The sequence below is a fragment of the Chlamydotis macqueenii genome, chromosome 4 (assembly GCF_036417535.1).
Source record: "Chlamydotis macqueenii isolate bChlMac1 chromosome 4, bChlMac1.mat, whole genome shotgun sequence".
Classification (NCBI taxonomy): domain Eukaryota; kingdom Metazoa; phylum Chordata; class Aves; order Otidiformes; family Otididae; genus Chlamydotis; species Chlamydotis macqueenii.
Window position 1 is genome coordinate 38935127 of NC_141559.1, and position 20823 is coordinate 38955949.

The 20823-nt window shown below is 39.8% G+C and overlaps 2 protein-coding genes across 3 annotated transcripts; one reads left to right on the top strand and one right to left on the bottom strand.

Moving 5' to 3' along the window:
• Positions 1 to 645: 645 nt before the first annotated feature.
• On the bottom strand, positions 646 to 2244 carry C4H4orf46 (chromosome 4 C4orf46 homolog). The gene is made up of 2 exons (XM_086746200.1): positions 2059 to 2244; positions 646 to 1944 (listed from the first exon to the last, which is right to left on the bottom strand). Exons 1-2 carry the CDS (start codon positions 2218 to 2220, stop codon positions 1789 to 1791), a joined length of 318 nt encoding a protein of 105 aa, XP_086602326.1. The 5' UTR covers positions 2221 to 2244; the 3' UTR covers positions 646 to 1788.
• A 181-nt stretch (positions 2245 to 2425) lies between these two features.
• Positions 2426 to 20792, top strand: ETFDH (electron transfer flavoprotein dehydrogenase). Of its 2 annotated transcripts, none has more exons than XM_086746198.1 (13): positions 2426 to 2441; positions 4712 to 4858; positions 5649 to 5878; positions 6823 to 6904; positions 7176 to 7294; positions 7631 to 7708; positions 9335 to 9481; positions 11295 to 11435; positions 13430 to 13573; positions 16912 to 17080; positions 18913 to 19095; positions 19451 to 19672; positions 19977 to 20792. In XM_086746198.1, exons 3-13 carry the CDS (start codon positions 5657 to 5659, stop codon positions 20138 to 20140), a joined length of 1671 nt encoding a protein of 556 aa, XP_086602324.1. In that variant the 5' UTR covers positions 2426 to 2441; positions 4712 to 4858; positions 5649 to 5656; the 3' UTR covers positions 20141 to 20792. The 2 variants fall into 2 exon arrangements, with proteins under 2 accessions (XP_086602324.1, XP_086602323.1); XM_086746197.1 differs by lacking the exon at positions 2426 to 2441 and adding an exon at positions 2604 to 2716.
• Positions 20793 to 20823: the final 31 nt, after the last annotated feature.

Below are 20823 nucleotides of genomic sequence, written 5' to 3' on the forward strand. Positions count from 1 at the left end.
TGAAACAATCCTCTAGAGGCAGTTCTTTTGCATATACTTGCTGAAGAGAATCTTTTCCATTACAAATTGCTGTGACTTCCCTAGTTCTTTCCGTACCATACTCACTGTCCAATGGCCTAGAAGCCCACAAAGGTAAAAAGAAATGCTTCTTTTACATTGATGATTCGAAGCTTTTTAAAATGAAGTTAAAAGATACTTCCAATATTTGCACTTAACTTCTTAACAGTGTAAGAAGTAGAATTTTAAAAAGTGTGACTCACACTTCAACTGTTTACAGAACTTTGGATTATCTTGAAATTGATGATTGTTAAGCATCTTGTTTCCACTACTGTATGTTTTATTGAAATAAAATATTATCTGCTGAACAAAATTACTTCTTTTCCAAGTTGCTTAGCAACATTTTCTGTTGCAGGGTTAAAAACAGCTGAGTGAAATCCTGACACATGGGTTGCCTTTAACTGGGGCAATTGGAACTCAATTTAATAGAATTTGTTTATTCTGAAGGGCAAAGTCTTCTCAATGACTGTAACTGCTCTTGATGAGGTATGCAAGGATGTCTGTCCTTACCATTATTTCTGGTTTTCACTTAAGTTGATTATGGATATATTCAATGTCATCTTTGTTTCTATGAGGAACACAATAATATTCATTATTTCTGGGCTTTTTGTAACAACTTTATTTTTTTAATATGAAAACTACAGTATATCTTTTTAAAAGTTCTTTTACTAGTAAAAATATGGCTGACTAACAAATCACGGTACAAACATGTTCTCCTGCAGCCTCCCATCATGTTTCAGCATTAACTTTTTTCACATTGCTTTGGTAAAGGTACAGGAGTTTCAGCACAGCTACTTATTACAGATTAGCCATCTTTCAGATTGTTCCGCTAACTGTAAGCTCTAGACTAACTAGTTGATAACTGCTTAAGGCAAAGGTACAAAACAGGACCAAATACCGAAAAAGCTCTAACATGCCTCCCAAAAGACGAGAGAATACATTTCACAGATTCTTGTCTAACAGGTGGAAGCTTTTACTTATAGTTCAAAAGAATCCATTCCATCATTAAACAATGCTGTTAAAACTTCTAGCATGCATATGTGGTCCAGCATAAGGCACGTTATTACAGGAAAAGATAGTGCGTAAAGTTGTTTGCAGTAAATCAAACATCTTACAAAAAATCTGCACCTTTATAGAAACATATTGCAATACTGCTAAAAACAGTACGGTTTGGGATATGGGGCTTATCTAAAGCTAGTAAATAAGCCACATCCTCAACACAAAGTGTGCATAGGGAAAAACCTGAAGTTAGTTCAGCAGGCATCTCTGGAGTTGGCAGGGTTTCCGCTGGTGACGGCTCTTGAAAAGGCAGGCTGATAACACCTCGTAAGACACCACTTCCTCACCAGTAATGAGTTCTAGACGTACCACGCTCACAAGCTTTGCGTCCACCACATTAGCCAAAAAAAAAAAAAAAAAAAAAAAGGCGGGAGGAGGAGAGTATTTCATGTATGACATCGCTTGAGCTGCAACGGAAGAGTCTAAGAGCCACAAGTGACTCCCTAAACAAAGTTACTTTCCTCGGTGGCTTACATACAACATCCATACGAGTCATCAAGTATTTCTGAAAGAACTTCAGGCTCACGGGGAGCTGCTGAGGGAAAACAAAAATCCACGCGAACTCCCTCAAAACGGTCGTTTAAAAAAAAACCAACCAAACAAAAAAAAAAAAAACAAACAAAACCTGGTCCTGGCCCGACATCGAAGCGGGCAGCTCAGCGCGGCCCGGGGTCAGCCGCTGGGCTTGAGGGACTCGTAGCCCTCCCTCAGCAGGTCCCGCCATGTTCTGAGGAACCGGGCGTTCTCCGAACACTTGGTGGCGAGCTCCTCCACCTGCGCCGACACGGCCGACGTCGCCTCCAGGAGCTTCGCCAGCGAGAAGGCGGCCTGGGGGAACGGCAGAGAGGTTGGGGGTCGCCGACGCCGCTCCCCTCCCCCCAACCCTGGCCCCATTCCTGAGGGGACCCCCTCCGCCCGCCCGCCCGCCGCGCCGGCACTCACGTCGCCGATCTGCATCTCCACCGCCTCCAACAGCTCCCGCGCGTCACCGGCCGGCAGCTCCGGAGGCCGCGACCCCTCACTGCTGCCGCGAGTCCTCCGGGGCCCAGCACCGAGCGATCCCTCAATCCCCGCCGCGGACGGCAGCGGCCCGGCCTCGGCCATTCTCCCGCTCTGCTCCCTGGCCCGCCCCCCGCCCGAGCTCCGCCCCCGGCGTGCACCGGTGAGGGGCGGGCACGTCACCGCCCCCCAGCGGGGAGGGCGGGCTGGGGTGATGGGTGCTGCGCTGCACGCCGGGAGCGGTAGTTTTTCCCGCCGCTGGGCCTGGCATGGGGGGTTCAGTCTGCCGCTCCGCTTCCTCCCGGCGTCTCCCCTTTAGCTGTCAGGTGAGGGAACCGGTCCGCAGCGGTTCGAGCGTTGCCCCGCGCGGGAAGCTGTGAGGGAAGTCTTTCTGCCGGGAACTCTGGGAGCTGTAGTCCTGCCGGTGAGACGGGGCGGGGCCGGGGCCTGCCTACTGGCAGCCGAGTGCGCATGCGCGGGGCGTCCGAGGGCCGTCGGGGGGCGTGCGCGGGGCGGTCGCGGGGAGCGGAGGGTGCCGCGGTGGGTCGCGGGCTGCGGGCCGCTGCCATGCTGCTCTCAGGCTGCCCGTTCTCCAGCCAAGGTAACGCACCGGTCCGCTCCGGAGGCGGCTGGCCCTCCGACGGGGACTGGGCTGAGGCTGTGGCGGCCGCCGTTTGGCGGGGCGGGGCGGGGCAGGGCGACTGGCGCGGAGCGAAAGGAGAGCAAAGGTCGCGGCTGGGGGGCGCCCGGGTGTCCGGGCGGTGAAGCGACCGCTGGGCCGGGTCCGGCGGCGGCGCGGCCGTGGGTCCCCCTGCCCCGGCGGCCCCTGTCCATCTGAAGGCGCCCCTGAGCGGGGGGGCAGGGCGGAGCTGTGCGTGAGGGCCGGCCGGGCCCGAGCTGCGGCTCGTTGGTGCGTCCTGGCTGGCTGTGAAGCGGTGCAGAAAAAACGTGGGGGTTTTGGGGTGGTACTGGGTGTCACCTGTCTTACAGGGTAAAATAAAGCAATTGAATGCGTGCACTCATGAAATAACTGCAGAGACAACATCCTGACAGCAGTTATTAAAGAGCTGCGGAAGAGTAAAAGCTGCTTCTTAAAGATTATTTGCTTCGTGCAAATGTTTCACGTCACCTTACCAAGGCTGTAGGCTCTCTGTAGTGTGGTAGCACAATCTCGGTTCAGTCACTGGGCAAAATCTGCCCGTCCGGGGTTTGGACCTACCTTTGTAACTATCAGACGTGTTCTGAGCTGAATTTCACTTCTTTTGCTTGTGTGTGAAATAATTGACATTTTCTAACTATACTATGTAATTCATAGCACCATCAGTTCTGCTGAAATAAAAATATCTCAAGAATTAATTTAAGGTGTCGTATTTTAATGTGCATGTATAGATGTAGTTGTTATGCTTATAAAATGCGCTGCTTGTTCTCAGATCCTGCCTGGTTGCAGGTAAAGGATGATTAAGAGTCATGAGATGGTAGATAATACCTTTCATGTTATGTTGGTTAAGTACAAAATTGCTGTTAAGAAACCAGAATAGATGATACTGGTCTCTAAACGCGGGGTAATAAGTATTCTGACTGCCACCGTGCAGAGTTATAATGGAGAATGTTTGTGCTGGCCTTGCCAATGACCGTTCTCAACAAAATGTTTCAGTCATAGGAGGCTGGTGATTTTACTTATGTAGTTTTGCAGAAATACTCTACTTTAAATATTATATTCTCCTCCTTCACCCCTGAAATTAGAGAAGTGGACTCTTTAAAGGAAGGAAAAATACCTGTCAAGGTGCATTAGTTCACGGACCTTTTAACTATAACTAGTTTTGGTACTAACTAACCATACCAGTTTTCTGAGTATAAATTGCACCCTTCTTCATAACTTTTTTTGTGAAAGAGGAAAATTAGAACAAGAATGTGACATGTAATAGCCCTTCTGAACAGAGTCCTATTTTGATCATTTTAAGCTTTTGTTTAGTCCACTTGCTTAAAAAGAAATTCTAATTTGTTCTTGCAACAATGAACGTATCTGCAGCAAAGGTAAAGATTACCTGTATCTACTGTTCCTAGCTTTGGCTAAAGTATACTTGGGTTTAAGTCTGAGCTTTTATTGTAGACCATGACATTTATTTTAGGTGAACTGTCTAATATCAGTAACCCAAACTGCATGTCTCAGCATGCGTTGAGATGTCAGACAAGATGAACTTGCATGTCCTATATCTGCAGTTGTTCGATTACTTTTAATGAAGTCTGAAATAAATCTTTTGATGTTCAAAATAAAATAGGAACTTGAAATGTATTTCACCTGTGTACATGCGTGTTATCCTACGTCAGCTGTCAGAAATGGCTGGCCAGTGTATTGAGTGGTATTATGTGAAGAATGCTTAAAGGGGAAGCTCTTTACTCTTTTTTTTTTTTATTATTTTATTTTATACAGCACATTCCAAACTTGAAAATTTAAAAATCTGTGTTGATGACTCCTCATATTCACGTCACCTGGTAGCCTTTGGAGGGGGAGCTGTCATATTTGTTGTGCCACTTGTGTCTCTGAAAAGTTGAAAAACTTTGACTGATTTGACAAATTAGTTTCTTGTTTTTGCAGCACGTCAGTGCTTTCATGCTCTAAAGTTGATAAAGAGAGACAGCCTTTCATCAACACATATCGCAAGATGTGCATTTTCTGCTGCTGTGCCTCGCATAACTACACATTATACAATTCATCCTCGGGACAAAGACAAACGATGGGAAGGTAAGCAAAAAAAATGCATTCTTTAAAAGTTTCTTTACTGTTATTATTATTGCTCGGTTTTAAAGACACTGAAATGTGTTGCTGTTTTTTTCTTTTTACAGAAATTCTGTACTCTTAAGTACAGTACTAATATTCCGAATGAAATTTTGTGGTTACTGTCTCACAATGAGTGTCTTTAGTGCTATAAAATGGGATCAGATTAAACTTGATCCTAATTATTTAAAGAAAATATATAAGCAGCTTTTGCTTTAGTGACTATCACAACAAGATTTAATTCTGTCAGGTATGTATCTGTTGGATTTTTTTAGTTGTTCTTACCATGAGAGTTTGTGAGAAAAGAAGATTAATATATATCTCTGACTATTCCAGTCTCTACATTCAGCAATTTTAATGTCTTCAATTCCAGAAAAGACACTGATTAATTAGTGTAAAATAAAGTCACGTGTTCTGACTAAGGGTCTTTTTTCTCTTTTTTTCCTCACTTACCTAGAATTTTACTGAGTGAAACTTGCTACTTACTTATGGTGCATAGAGATTGGGTGTATGTTTTTATGGTATCTCTCCTTACAACTTGAAAAGAGCTAATTTTACGTTGGAATGCTAATCTCCTCCTGTACTCTTCCAAGTATTGAAATGGGGGGAAATGTGTTGAATATTTAGCCTCCTTTTATGCGAAGTAATACTTCAGGGATACGCAGTAGCCAGTATCGCAGAGCAAGGATTAGTGAGAGAGAGGCTGGGGAAATTGGAGATTGGTTTATGTTATTATCTTTTTTTTTTTCCATTAAAGGGGTAAACATGGAAAGATTTGCAGAGGAAGCTGACGTTGTCATTGTTGGAGCAGGCCCTGCAGGTCTTTCTGCAGCTATTCGACTCAAACAGTTAGCCGCTGAGCATAGCAAAGAAATACGTGTTTGTCTGGTGGAAAAGGCTTCTCAGATTGGTGCACATACCCTGTCTGGCGCTTGTCTTGAGCCAAGGTCCTTACAAGAACTGTTTCCAGACTGGAAGGAGCGAGGGGTATGTATGAGCGTAAAAGCACTGCAATTAATCACAAGCTTGTAATGAACTCCATATCTGACTCATTCTGGTGTGACTTAGTACCTTGGTACCATTGGCACTTAACATAATTTTAAAATATGTTGACCTAGCAAAACAAAAAAAAAAAACCCTCTACCTTCTTTTTAGTCTATTTCCTCTAGTTTGGTAGTGCTAAACTCTTATGTCTACATGGATGTGCCTTTACGTGGCATATTTTTTGTTCTCTATGTGGATGAAAAGCCTTTGCTTTTTTTGTGTAGTAGTCTTACTGCATCTAGGCAGTATGTCTGGTGTATCCTGGCATGCACTACACTTGCTGCATGTGTACAGAATCCAGCTCCCATGCACAAGCAGTCAGATGGTAGTTTCTTAGCAATTTCAGGCTTGTGGTTCTGTACAGTAGTTCTTCTAGTCTCAGGAAACGATGCGTAGTACACTGATTTTTGTGCAGACATCGTGGTGTAATGGAGGCCTAAGATGTTTTTAGGAGGGATGACAGCAAGAGATGAGCTGCCATCTCTGTCAGAACAGCCATCTGACTTGCAGCCGGCTGCCTGCTGGCACCTGGGAGCTGCAAGAAGTGGACCATCGAATAATTGCTTTGTCTTACTGGGCTAAACATGCAAGTTGAGCTGCCTTCTTTAGAAAGATCTAAAATATTGGTGTAGTACAAGCCTGTGTACGAACTATAGAAGTTATTTGCAAGGCCCTGTTCCATTTTTTTTTTTTTTGCCTCAATAGCTGTGTTAATTCTTGCCTGATAACAGCCTCATAAGGTACTTTTCTATAGAAGTGCTTTATAAAACCTTTAATTAACTACCAGTTTGATTGTTTTGCTTTATTTGTTGTTGTTTTTGTTGGATTGGCTACAAAAACACAAACCAAAAACAGAAACAGTACTGAGAGTTATTTTTTTTACATAGGCTCCACTTAATACTCCTGTAACTGAAGACAAGTTCGGAATTTTAACGAAGAAGTACAGAATTCCAGTGCCAATTCTTCCAGGTAAAGTTTGGTGAGGTGGTAGAGAGTCATCTTTCTCAATATCATTTTCAACTTTTCCATGAGTGAAACAATTGATTCAATGTAGTACAGCAAGTGTATGTAGAATGTAATAGCTTCCAGTGATACGGTCCCTGTAGATGATGGCTGCAATAACACATGACATTACTGTGAAGATAGTCGTTGTAGAAGAAGATACAACATCTGATGTATACAACTTTTGTTACTTTGCTTAGTGTTCTATGTTTTATGTGCCTGTGTCTTTTTTGCCTAGGACTTCCGATGGTTAATCATGGAAATTACATAGTACGTCTGGGCCACTTTGTGAGTTGGCTTGGCGAACAAGCAGAAGCTTTGGGTGTTGAGGTTTATCCAGGCTATGCAGCAGCTGAGGTAATAATGATGTCAGCATGTATATGAAAAGCATCTTTCAGAACCTGCTTCACTCCCAATTTATCTGTGCATTCACAACATTCCTCTTGAAAAGCAGTGAAACAGAGTGAAAATTGAGTGAAAAACAAAGTGAAAACTCTGTTTCTGTGTCTAGATTCGCTGGCCCAGATCCAGCAAAGTGCAGGTGGATCATATAGTATGTTAATAAATACATAATCTTCAAATTTAACCATTAAATATGTAGTCCCTAGAAGTTCTGCATTAGAACTTTTTATGAATGGATTAAAATGACAGATCATTGAAATGTTTTGTTTGTTTGTTTAAATATTTCCAAAGGTTCTTTTTCATGAAGATGGTAGCGTGAAAGGGATAGCAACTAATGATGTAGGCATTCAAAAGGATGGAGCACCTAAAGTAAGTAGCTGTCTTCCCCATAACTAGGGGTCTAATTGTGGAAATTGTACTTCTAACATCAGTAGTCTTGCTGCAGCCTAAGAAAAAGTATAAAATTCAGTACTTGTCTTCCCTCTCTGTATATAAAGTAGTGTCAGACTTTGGCTGATCTTTAGTGGAATCCAGAACCTGTGGTAAGCATGTCACCTGCCTGTGCAACACGTAGGGAGAATTTTGGCACCTCGGAATAACTCAGAACAAGTTTCACACAGAATTATCTGGCTACAGAAATTCTGGGTATAAGTGGTTTTTTAAGATGTACTTTCTTTTATGAAGTTTCTTACTAGTTACGTAGAGTTTCAAAGAAGTACTCACTTTCACATAGAGGTGTTGGCTATTTTTCCCATTTAAGGCAGGGGATGAGGAAAAAAAGACTAATTCTTGTTTTAAGAGAACATAGCTATTGGAGGAGGAAGTGGTCGCAGGGAAAATGAATATAAAGTTGTCTGTTCCCTGCAGGGATAGACACGTTCTTATTGTCAGGTATGCATTGTCTCCAGTAGGAGGCACAAGTAATGCATACAACTGGTTGTGCTAATAAGGGTTAGTTGGGGGTTTGGTTTTAAAATTGGAAGTAATTATGATTTTTCTTTTCTTCTTTTTTAAAAGCAACCTCAAAACCTTAGATTTATTTATTTATTTATTTATTCTATAAGAAACTGTCTATTAACTCCTTTAATGTACATAATTAGTGTGCCACTGCTGCAAACATTTTGAGTATTCAGGTGTTTTAGCTCTCAGCTGATTCTACCTGCAGTGTATAAAGGTTCAGGTAAATAAACCTAGTTTATGCAACCTTCAGGGCAAGAGTATCTTCAATGTGTTTGTACAGAGCCTAGTCGGATAGCCTGTGGTTAGTGAATAGAGTTTCACCTTGCAGTCAGCAATGCCTATGGTAAAAAATACATAGTAAAAAGTTGCACATTGATTCTTGTTTAGGTGCTGGAGAAGAATGTTAACTGAAATACGACTTTGTCAGGTTACCAAAATGTTTCAAATTCATGAGCGTCTGATATTTACAATGTGAAGTTGTAGTTAATGATTTATTTTATATAAATCTACTTTTGCTTCCCTTTTGCTTCCCTTTTTCTTCCCTATGTTTTAACATATAAGATTAGTGTAATATTAATAGTAATTTTATTCTGAGGTAGTGGGTTCTTTTGAGGGCAGGGGTAATGCAGGTTTTTCTTATCTAGCCTCTGTCTAGCCTCAAGCCTTTCTGATCTAGCCTGTGTCTGTCTAGCAAGTGTGAAATTATAGGTTAAGATTTGTTGTTCTGTCAGTGTTCCTTTGCACTGTGTGAATGAATGGATGTGATATAAGTATCCTCCAATCTGGAAAAGGTTCTCTTTTTCAGTAATGAATGGCGATTCACTGTAGTGCTGCTCTACTGGAATCCCCTTGCAAGATCTGCCGGAGGTGCATCATGCTTAGGTAGAAAGAATTGCAAACCATAGCTTGCAATGATTTGTAGGTTCTGAGCAGTGCCACAAAGCACTGTAAAATCACTTTATGGTCCTCCAGTTCCTTGCTGTGAGTTTGATGTGGCACAGATCTAACTGCTGATGAAATGCTCTACTTTTGCAGGCAACCTTTGAAAGAGGCTTGGAACTCCATGCTAAAGTCACGATCTTTGCTGAAGGTTGTCATGGACATCTAGCCAAACAACTGTACAAGAAGTACAATCTAAGGGAGAAATGTCAACCCCAGAGCTATGGCATTGGACTGAAAGAGGTATTGCCTGTGTAATTTTAACAGTTAAGGAAAATACTGTGAAACAATAAGGTAGTTCCTATTTGCTTTCAAGCTAATTTGTGTAAGACATTAGAATGACAGATTTTGCATAACGCTTTTAGACTTCAGAATCTGCTATTCTGAAGCAGATCAGAGAAGATGCTCCCTGAATGTTGTGACTGTTTTGTTTCAGCTGCTGCTTCTCTTATATCTGTGTTATAACTAGAGATCCCTGTGAATCCACTCTGTTAATGTCTCATTTTTATTTCAAATTACATTCATTTGTGAAATCTGTTTTCAGTATTTTTACTAAATGAGAGAGGAACTCATGCTGCCTCATTTTAGAGATTTTTAGTACCTGAGGAGAGGAGGAAAGACTTTCTGTGGGTTTTCTGTTTATTAATGAGAGAGAAAAGAGCTATTCCAGACGATGAATTGTAGTCTTTGAAACACCTTCTGGGTGGTCTTTGAAACACCTGCTTGATGAGCTGCTTTTTTACTCCCAAAATCCCTTCACTGGTCTTACAAAATTGGGATAGGGATCAGGTTTCCTTTTTGAAATATTTTATATTCAGGAAATATAACTCACGCAAAAGAACTGTGTTATTCAGAATATATTCAGAGTTTGACTGTAATATATTCTTTATTTATTACTTTAAGCATGTGCTTCCAGCTACAGAATATTTGTTAAATAACTAGTTTACGCTTCTGTAGAGATTAACCACTCTGCAGATGTTCCTATGTATGACGTAGTCTTAATTACAGTTTCTGATACCCAAGTTGTTGTTGAAGTATGGTTTTGCTATGTAGTTCCCTTGCTTCCAGATGCGTGTGTCTACTTTAGCAAACAGTACAGACCGATAGGAGTGAATCTGTAATGTGAAATAGTTGGTGCGGATGAGCTGTTATCCATGCTACGCACATTTCGGGTTTATTTTTACTTCGGACTGGCTCTGATCTAGTCCTATGGACTGAGTGCCCTTTCATGACTGGAATGCTTTAGATGGGCTTCTGCAGCCTGCCTTACAGTTTAGTTTCATGTGAAAAGAATGCAGTTCATGCCTTCCATGGCTGCTGTACAATGTGAACCAAAGCACGGTAAGTGGGAGGAATCAGGAGTCCTGCTCAAAAATGTGCTCCTTAATCTAAACTGAAACATTAATGTAGATGTACCCTCTGTGCTTGAGCTGATGTAATGGTACTCAGCTGCCCCTTTGGCATTAGACTGCACCTGGCACATACCTTCAGGATGAGGAGATGTCTTCTGAAAGGAGCAGAAAATTAACTCACTGGTGGAAACAGGAAGGTGCGTCTGTGAGTTCGCCATGGGTCAGACGAGCGCTGGAGATGTGTAGGAGAAAGCAGAGAGAGGACAACCTGTATGACAGCAAATATTTAGATCAACTCAGGCATATTGTTAAGCCTGACTTTGAAAAACTTGCAAGGAAATTGCAGTGATTCATAGGAAAAAATTACTTTTTTTTCCTTTAAAATGTTAATGTAAGCATTGCGTTCCTTGGCACATAAGTATCTATCAAAGTCACTAATATAAAGGATCTTGTGGTTGAATGAAAGTTTTGGGTGTAGTGCTGGAATCTGTCATGTTTTCTGATGTGCAATATTTCAAGTAAGGGAAGTATTAGGAAATTCTTAAATAGTAATCCAAAAAAGTATACTTACTACTTGGTATTTTGCTGTATGACAGCAAATTAATTTTCTTTTATGTTTAATTGTATGTTTGTCTTTTATTGTATTATTGAAAGGCCATTACTTTGGCAATATGAAGTTATTATTTTGGTCATCTTCATTTCAGTTATGGACTATTGATGAAAAGAAATGGAAACCAGGAAGGGTGGAACATACTGTAGGCTGGCCTTTAGACAGGCATACGTATGGAGGATCCTTTCTTTATCACTTAAACGAGGGGGAACCTTTAGTTGCTCTTGGATTTGTGGTAAGTGAAGTTGTTTTTTTCATGCTTGTTTGTTGTTGTTTGGTCTTCATTTTTGTGCAATTTCTTTTCTCTGTTTTAATATGAAGATGGAAACACAAGAATAGCAATAGACCAAATTTACTGCTTTCTCAATCTTGAGTGTACTTATTCCCATATCATGGTAGGTTAATTTGTCATTAGTCTGTTTTTAATCCAGTGTCTTTTATTAAGAAAAAATTGAAAACTTAAAAATACCAAAATTTGTTTGGTTGGCAAAAAAATATAAAGCCAAAACTAGAGGATTAAACAAAAGTGTGCTCACAAAATTTTTGCAAGTTAGGAAATGGCTACATCACATACACTTTGTACAATGCCATTTCCTCATTCGTTTGTCAACATTGAGGGCACCTCCACTTTATGAGAGTAGCATATGAAGTGGAATTGCTCTGCAGTTCCACAAGCAGCATCCCTTCCATTTCTGAGCTCTTCAGTTTGTTCTTGCCGTTCTTCACCCCCATTGCCTTCTTTAGCAGCTGTCTGTCTGAGTTGGACAGACAACTTCTTTCTTCTTATTCCCTCTTTATCAGAAGCACTGAGATCACTAGAGACACAGTCTTCTGTTGTTCTGCCAGCCAGTGGTGCAAGGAGCAATGGTAGGAAATGTTTTTCTGGGACCTACACTCCTAAACGAAGCATGCGCTATTTGTCCTGTGTGTGTGCTTTACACAAATGTCGTAATAATTACGGACACAGTTTGGACTCCTACCAGCATGGCATTGAAGTGACCCTTTGGTCTCCTAGATTGTGGAAGGATTCCAGAGTGTGTGTATGGGGGTGAAAGTTGTATTTTTGTCTAACTATTTTGTAAGAAACATTGAAAAAATTTGCTAGGTTTTCTCAGACATGCATACTTGTCCTGTGCCAATTTCCAGTATTGGAATTAATAAGTACAGACAATGGATATTCAAATTCTGTTTGTTTTTAGAAAGGTAGAGAGCTTTCATTCTCACAGAGAATGGTAATCAGTAATGGTCATGTATCTCCAGTTCAGACAGGAGAAAATCAACTTTTGTGTGAACATACAAGAACTTTGTCTTTGAACTTTACACCTGTGTCAGTCTGAGTTGATTCTTGTAGGAGGATTATCTTGCCCTTATTTTGAAAATTGGTAATTAACTTTGTCTAGCAAGGAAAGTTGGCGCAAGCAGTGTTCTTAAAACAGTGAGCTGCCAGAGAAGCCAAGGTACTGTTTGTTGCTGACTCATGATCTACTTTGTTACTTGTCTCAAATAAAGCTTGCAAAAACCAGAAATAATCCCTTTCTCAAAAGAGAAAATTCAGTGACATAAGTCCTTTTAAGAGTATGTTAAAGATGGGAAATGCAGAGTATATCTTTGGGCAAATGCATAAGGTAAGAATTGTAGGCGTCCGGCCAATTTGCAAAGCCTTTTTTACCCCATTTTTTTTGCTTTTATCGTTACCCTCCCTGTGCTTTATTACAGTGGCTCACCTTATTGGAAATTATAATTGACTCTGCTTGGAAATTATAATTGACTGTTTAAAAATATGTGAGCACCACGACATAACTATCTAGAAATAATTGTTTACCTCTCCTTCCAGAGAGAAGAGATTTTGAAACACAAATTTAAAGCAAGTTTTCTCACTTATCTTGCCCATTAAACCATTATTAATTTAATTTCACTGTTTTATTTCAAAGTGGTTACAATTCAATGAAATATTTTCCATGCTTCAAGTTTCAGGTAGGGCATAGAACAGTATTATAGCAGCAAATTCTCAGATTTACTTCTGCTGTACTGTTAATAGGAAGTATTTTTGGCAGTAGTTTCTTTCAGTAGAAAGATCCTGAAGTTGGTTTAGTGGAAAATAGATTTAAAGAGTTGATGTAGTAACATGTGATTGTTTTCTTTTAAAACTTTAGTTGATGATTCATAGTTTATTTTCATTAATGTTGCACTTTTTTTTTTTTTTTTTTTTTTTTTTTTTTTTTTTTAAAGGTTGGTTTAGATTATCAAAATCCCTATTTGAATCCATTTAGGGAGTTTCAGAGGTGGAAGCACCATCCTAGTGTACAGCCTACTTTGGAGGGTGGAACAAGGATTGCCTATGGTGCCAGGGCATTGAATGAAGGCGGTTTCCAGGTAATGTTTTCATTAAGTTTTTTACTTTGAATTCTCACTAGCCATGTTCTTAGTGCTGCAGATTTGGGTCGCATGCTGTTGGGAAACAACTGAACTATAACAGAGATGAACAAGGCCCAAAGTTTTGCTGGATGAACTAACAGAAAAGCCTTGTTATCTTGCTGGATACTAGCTGCTGAGATTTCCTAGACTTAGGCTTTGTCATACTAAAAATATTCTGACATAGTCACTTTACTTTCTAATTGAAATATGAAGTGAGTTTATATTGCAAACACATGTATTCAGCAGCAAGGAAGCTACAGGCATTCTTTGTTGTGCCTGGAACCCTGGGGAAGCGAGGGTAGCACTGCTCATCTGTTTGTTTTTTTTTTTTTGTGGGGTACAGGGGTGGGTATTGTTCAAATTACTTGTTTATTCTAGCAGAGGGAACTTCTTTCCGATGCTCGTCTGTGATGGTGTTGAAATTGTTATGTAGCTTGGCAGATCAAAGTCTTCACCTCCCTGGCTTCCTGCAGTTTTTGCAGTACAAGAAGAATTTCAGCAGCAGTGTAACTCTTGTCAGAGTCTTGCGGAGCTAGGCTTTGACACCAGTGTGCATGCCTGTGACCTGAGTAGTGTGGATTCATGAAGCAACTGCTTGATCACCCACATGATACACATTTCGTCAGTCTCTGGGTTGATTACTTTGTCCACTCTGAAGTGGAAAAATGTCTTATCACATTGTAACACAGCTGTGCTACTAGCTTATTTCAGAAACCATTGTTGGTCCATTATTAATACAGATTGTTAATAATGTTTGGTTTTATTTGCTGTAGATAGAATTATCTAGTTAATAATGAAGTCATACTTTTAAATAGCTTTTTTTTAATACATGCTTTCAGTAAAAAAAAAAAAAGCTTTATTAATGAGTCACTTAGGAAGATTTTTAAGATTAGCTCTTCTTTTGCATGTGTTGCTTTGATTAATAACACTAGCACTCTGACTCATTTGCATCACTGGAGCCCAGGAATATTTTCTTACATAAGTCGTTCTGTGGCTCCAGTTTTCATTTTGGTGACAGTATTGCATCAAATTGATGGTAATTTTATACACCAGTCTAAGCTTTTTTGTCTGTTGTAGATAACCTTATGACCATGTTCTTTAGTCTTTAACAGTAGTGATGCTAAGTTGGTGGGAAGAGAGCAAGCTAGCTCTTGGATATTTCCCTGGTTTTGTAGCTTTTTGGGATATATGGAGGGAGGAGACAGTTTAATAGACTACATTTATATAGCTGTTATTTCTTTTGTTTATTGAAATTGCAAATTCAAACACTTAAGAAGTTCCCATGCAACCTCTGTTATGTCTCAATTCTATCAAAAACTTTGAGAAGATCTAAGAGTTTTGTGGGAAAAAAAAATAAAAGGTATTCCTGGTTTTGAGCAATGTGTATTATGAATATCAGGGGAAAAAAAAACCTTCATACTGATGAATCATGCAAATGTCAGACACTAGACTCCCTTAACAGGTTTTGACCACTGAGCTGAGCTAAGGGGAGGAGAATGTGGGGTTCCCTGTCTGCTGGGGGAAGGACTCTGCAGGGAGCAGGAGTCTCGCCTTCTTCCCTCCTCCAAACCAGCTTTGTTTTGTCTGTTTGCTGCTAAGAGGGTGGTGGCATCTTCAGATTGAAAGGATTTCACCGTGTATCACCAGCCCAGGGAGGGCTTGTGCCATGCTGGCTTGATGTGTTCTTTCAGCTGGCTGTGAAAACAGGCTCCAAGTGCCATAGTACTCATAACAAGACAAAGCTGCAGCACGTGTAACCTTCTGTGTTCTGTGACTAACCTCATTTACACTTTGACAGTATGTTGGTCACTCTGTACCTATTATGTGAAACAGTTGTTGCAGAAGGAAAATACTTGATTACCATCTTTTTATGTAAATCAAAGAGTTAGCCAAGAAATCTTTCTCTGCTTATGTAGTGCTGCATCATTGTATCCTATTAGATATGACAGATTAACTGTTTTCAGCCCAGGGTCTTGTGAAAAGAGAGGGCATCCTACATACTGAATTCCTTTGATTCCTTTGAAATACTGTTATATAGCTGACCTTGTGACTTCTGGTCATTGAAAAGTTAGTTAAAAGTTGTAGATGTGTTTTCAGTCCAAATTTGGTCCTACGAACCAAATCACTAAGTCTGTGATTAAAGAAGTTGCCCGAAACACAGAGGATATGCTGTGTAATACAACGCTTTTTAGTGACTACTCTATGAATATTCAAAAGTAGCCAGCCCTAGGTGAATAATAAACAGATAACAACTGAACAAGCAGAAGAAACAAAACATTTGTTTCAGATTACCTTGAATTCCAAGGGATACTTTTTTTTGGACATTTTTCCTGAAATAAAACTATTTGTTTGGGGTCAAATTATTTAGGTTGTTAAAAATGAGTTATTTCAGGTGGCTTTAATAAAAGCAAGATGCTAGATTCACAGGCACAGCTCAGTACTACAGACTTTCAGAGGAAGGCTGTGTTCATAACTTAGCTTTGGCAATTTCAGATCTGGGATTTGATCACAGCTTGCTGTTCAAAATGCTGCAGTCAATCCGCATTGTCAGGCTGTTCCCTGTTTAAAACTATAATCTCATTGTATGAGGGTGAGAATAACTGTTTGATAGTTGAGGTATGCCTTAGTTAATCTAAGCCTATAACATAGTATATTAATGCTATGGACCTGATGTTTGCAAATTGTCTGGCTCTCTTAGGTTTGTGAATTAACTGTACTCAGTGATACTATGCTTCTTACAGAACGGGAGCAAGACAGCGATTTTGCACCAAAAATATATTTGTTGGCTGCTGAGCAACTTCTGAAATAAGTGAGATCTGGAGGGGGTGGAGGATGGACAGGGAGGGCATTGTGCAGTTTCATAGAAAAGATTTGTGGAAAAAAGCACAGGGTAATAAACTGTGAGATGAGATGCATACAGCTTACTGTGTGGAAAATGGGAACACAAATGCCTCCCCCAATAATTCACTTAAACTTGAAGGAGGAAAACCGTATCAGTGGGTGACATTACCACAGTCTTTTTGCAGATTAAAGCAACTGGAGAGGGGATATAAGGAAAATATTGTCTTGGCGTTATTTTATACTAGTCTCAGTACAATGTCTGTATTCTTATTTGCTTACTATGACAAAATTCCTTGATTAAGTAGAGCAACACTGGTGTATTTTTAGATAGTGCACATGCAAGTCTAAAAATGTAAAGGACACTCAGGCCTCATGCTGGTTTCATTTCCAGAACGTTATGTTCACTTTAAAAAACAAAACCAAACCAACCACCTTTCTTTCTGCTTCCTCTTCAGTCAATACCCAAACTCACCTTTCCAGGTGGATTACTAATTGGTTGCAGTCCTGGACTTATGAATGTTCCGAAGATCAAGGGGACACATACCGCGATGAAAAGCGGCATGTTGGCTTCAGAGGCCATCTTTAGCCAATTAATTAATGAAAATCTCCAGTCTAAGACAATAGGTAAGATCAGTGTACTTTGATTTGTAAGTACCTTGTGTTCAATGGGAACCACCAACAGCTTAGCCATAACTAAATGTGATCGAAGGAAGTGGTTTGGAATGCAAATAAATCATGAAGTTAGTGTTTTGGTTTAAAAAGATATCTATTGTTTATTTGCTGTTTATACTGTCAAATTATTTAAGAAAGAAAAAAATTAATCAAGTTTTGCTTATTTATTCTTAAGTATTGATCCTATTGCTAGAAAAATATGCTTCTAATGAGCATCTGAAAAGTAAGCATACCCTTCCTGTGTAAGTAAACAATAGTATGTATTTAATTCCTACAAGTATGTTAAAAATTAGCACTTCATGATTTCAGTGACACCGCAGAATCAGAGAAAAAAAAATTAAAGGGACAGATTAAATGTAAGCAAAACAGGATGAGATTTTTTCAAGTTTGTTCTTTGTTGATTGTTAGGATACTTTTTTCCTTCAGTCTTCTTTTTCTGTCTTTACTTTTATAATCTTCTCAGTTTGAGACTACATGTATTTCCTAATACATGTAATGCAAGCACATGGAAGTAATCACCTGATCCTGATCACACTGCAGCGATTTATTTAAGCCTTGGTTGTTCCCTTAAATCTGTTAACAAAGACTGTACAGAGAGAGAGAACCCAATTAGAATTTCAGTCATTCTGCAGATGGACACTAGAGCCAGGTGCCAGATGATTATTCTTTTAGAAATCTCTTCTCTATAGTGGTGGATTCAGTCCTCGTGAGCTCTCCTTGAACTGAAACATGCAATACACATTGCCACAGAGGGTATGCTGAAGAACTAAAACTTCAACTGATGTACCGGGTTAAAATGCTCAGAACCCATCCGAAACAGTAAACACTTTTATCAGGCAATGTGCCACTCATGTTTGATTATGGGCAGGTTTTATATGCTGTTGCCAATTTTGTCAAGACAGTAGAATATTACAGCCCGCTTTCTTCTCCATGTGTAGATGATGAGGTTTTTTTCTTCAGAGCCTTATGTGAGATAGAAAATACGAACTGAAGCATGTTTTCATGTATAGACAAGGCTTCAAACTTATTATTTAGAACATCTATTCCTGTACAGTAGTAATGGAGAATGGTGAAGGGGAAGCTCTGTGAAAATTCTAATTTGAAGAAACATTTTTTTTTCTAAGATAATTACTTGGCTTTAACTACACTGCGGTAGATATGTCACGTGTCAACTGTGCAGTGTCTAGCACTTGTAAAGAATATGATCAAACAGTTTATATCAAAAGTTTGTAGTCAGATATATCTCACTAACTTGCTGATTACAAAGGAAGAAAAAATGTTCTCTAGCGCTGACATCATCCATTGGGCCATAGTTGTAGTTACTGAAATCAGAGTGTTTATGGTTGCATAACTTGTAAAGAAAAAGCTTTTCAACTTTATAACATTAAAGTTACAAACCAGGCTCTTGGATCACAGGTAAACTCTCCTGGTCAATTCTTAAGATTCTATGAGTGAGTAGTTGTTTTCCCACAGAGGTGCCAGTAAAGCCACCTGGCCGTTTCTCTTTATATTTTGCTAAGGCTTGAGGCAATTCAATGCTGCTTGTGGGTCATTTAATAGAGGCTACAAAGGAGCAGTAGATATGTATCTGCTGATGACTGCCAACAAAATTGATCTCTTCAAGAGGCTGAAATATGTTGTCTGGTACGTTCCTAGCTGACTATTCTGAAATTCTCATTTTGCTGCCTTTGTTGCTAACAGTTGTCTTTATTCAGCAATTATTTTTTATTTCAAGAATAGTCTTTATGTACTGTAGGTACCTAACAAGTAATGTACTGCCTTAGGACTTGATGTACAAGAGTATGAAGAGAACTTGAAAAAGTCCTGGGTCTGGAAAGAGCTGTATGCGGTTAGAAACATCCGGCCATCCTGCCATAGCTTACTTGGTGTGTACGGAGGAATGATTTACACAGGTATATTTTATTGGCTACTGCGAGGAAAGGAACCATGGACATTAAAACATCCAGGTAATTTCACTATCTCCTGAAAGAAGATACCGAATGTGTATGTCAGTCTTCTCTGGTCTTAGTTGAAGCTAGAGCACACCTGGTCAAGTAGTGAAGCCTTAAAGTGTAGAAAAGAAATCAATGATAAAGCATTGAGGCAGACTTTGCCGTATTACTTAGCATAAAATGTAAATGAAGACATTTAAACACTATTCTACTTACTATAGTTTTTTTTATTTCATGAAAAAGGCTACCTTTTATGAAATACTTCATTCTGACGGCAAGGGATGTTAAAATAACTTAACGAAACTGTTTTTAAGTATCTGCACATTACAGTAATTCTGTACTGAAACTTATTTATTAAAAATATATTTAGGACCAGATTTTGCTCAGCTCAAGCCAGCCAAAGATTGCACGCCTATTGAATACCCAAAGCCTGATGGAAAAATCAGTTTTGATCTCCTGTCGTCTGTGGCTTTAAGTGGTACAAACCATGAACATGACCAGCCTGCTCACTTAACTCTCAAGGATGACAGCATCCCTGTGAGCAGGAATCTGGCTGTATTCGATGGACCGGAACAAAGATTTTGTCCAGCAGGTAGGTAATAAAAGTGTGTGTCTGAGCTGCTTTTGCAAGATGAAAGGCTAAGTACTTCCAGAAGAGGCCACCTGGCCAACTACTTCAAGCACTGTGTCCAAATCCTCCTCCTAGAAGAGGGTTCAGGTGCAGGTCTTAAAATGTTAACAGTACATTCATGATGAAATAATTAGTAAACATGGAAGAAGGCAGTTGAATCACACTCATAATATACTTCCCTCGTAACGCTTGCTGGTAAGTAGTAGAGCATACAAGCAGGAGTAAACTGTTCAGTGAAGTAATAGCTCTCTTTTGCTCTTTGCAGGAGTTTATGAATATATTCCTCTGGAAACAGGAGAAGGGTCAAGACTGCAGATAAATGCTCAGAACTGTGTCCACTGCAAAACATGTGATATTAAAGACCCAAGTCAGAACATTAACTGGGTAGTGCCTGAAGGTGGAGGAGGACCAGCTTATAATGGGATGTAAACTGACAGGAAATCTATTCAGTGACTTCTGATCACCAACAAATAAGTTGCAGTATTTTATGCTGCAGTGTAATTAAAGTACAACACTGAATTGAATGTTAAAGAGTGGAGACTAATGTGCCATTCTGAATTTTAGGTATGCCCATTGCATTACATGGCAAGTCAGTGCCTTCTGGTTAAACCCTAGCCTTATTTAAATAGGACTTCTTTACAGGAGTTGTGTGGCAGGCAGAAGAATGTTCTTCTCAGGACTGAAAAAGGAACTTTGCAGCTTGGATTTACTGCTGAAGTTCAGTGATAACAGGAGCCATACCAGAATTGTGGCTATGATGAAAGAATTTAGTACCTACTCTTAAAAAAAAAAAAAAGTAGTATTTTCTATCTGGAGTGATTTACTATATGTAATCCTACCTTGCAGTAGGGAAAATACATGTCTAGAAAATTGTCACTGCTTGTGTGTTACACATCAAATTTACAGTTAAATTTTTCTTTTCCTGATGATAATATGGAGCCCATCTGCAATACAACCTGTAAAGCGGTTTAAAAAAAAAAAAAAGTGTCATATTTGCACCTTCATTGTATGTCTACCACCATTTTTATTCCTTACAAGACATGAGGCCTCTTCTAATAAAAACTATTAGAAACTGCCTAAACTGTCTTGGTGTGAAACCGAGCTTCTTGGGA

Bases quoted from the DNA above. Each gene is read 5' to 3' on its own strand.
- C4H4orf46 (XM_086746200.1), bottom strand. From the start codon at position 2,220: ATGGCCGAGGCCGGGCCGCTGCCGTCCGCGGCGGGGATTGAGGGATCG. The intron at 1,945-2,058 runs GTGAGTGCCGGC...CCGTTCCCCCAG, and splicing joins TGGAGATGCAGATCGGCGAC to GCCGCCTTCTCGCTGGCGAA.
- ETFDH (XM_086746197.1), top strand. From the start codon at position 2,683: ATGCTGCTCTCAGGCTGCCCGTTCTCCAGCCAAG. The intron at 7,295-7,630 runs GTAATAATGATG...ATATTTCCAAAG, and splicing joins CAGGCTATGCAGCAGCTGAG to GTTCTTTTTCATGAAGATGG. The intron at 19,096-19,450 runs GTAATTTCACTA...AAATATATTTAG, and splicing joins ATGGACATTAAAACATCCAG to GACCAGATTTTGCTCAGCTC.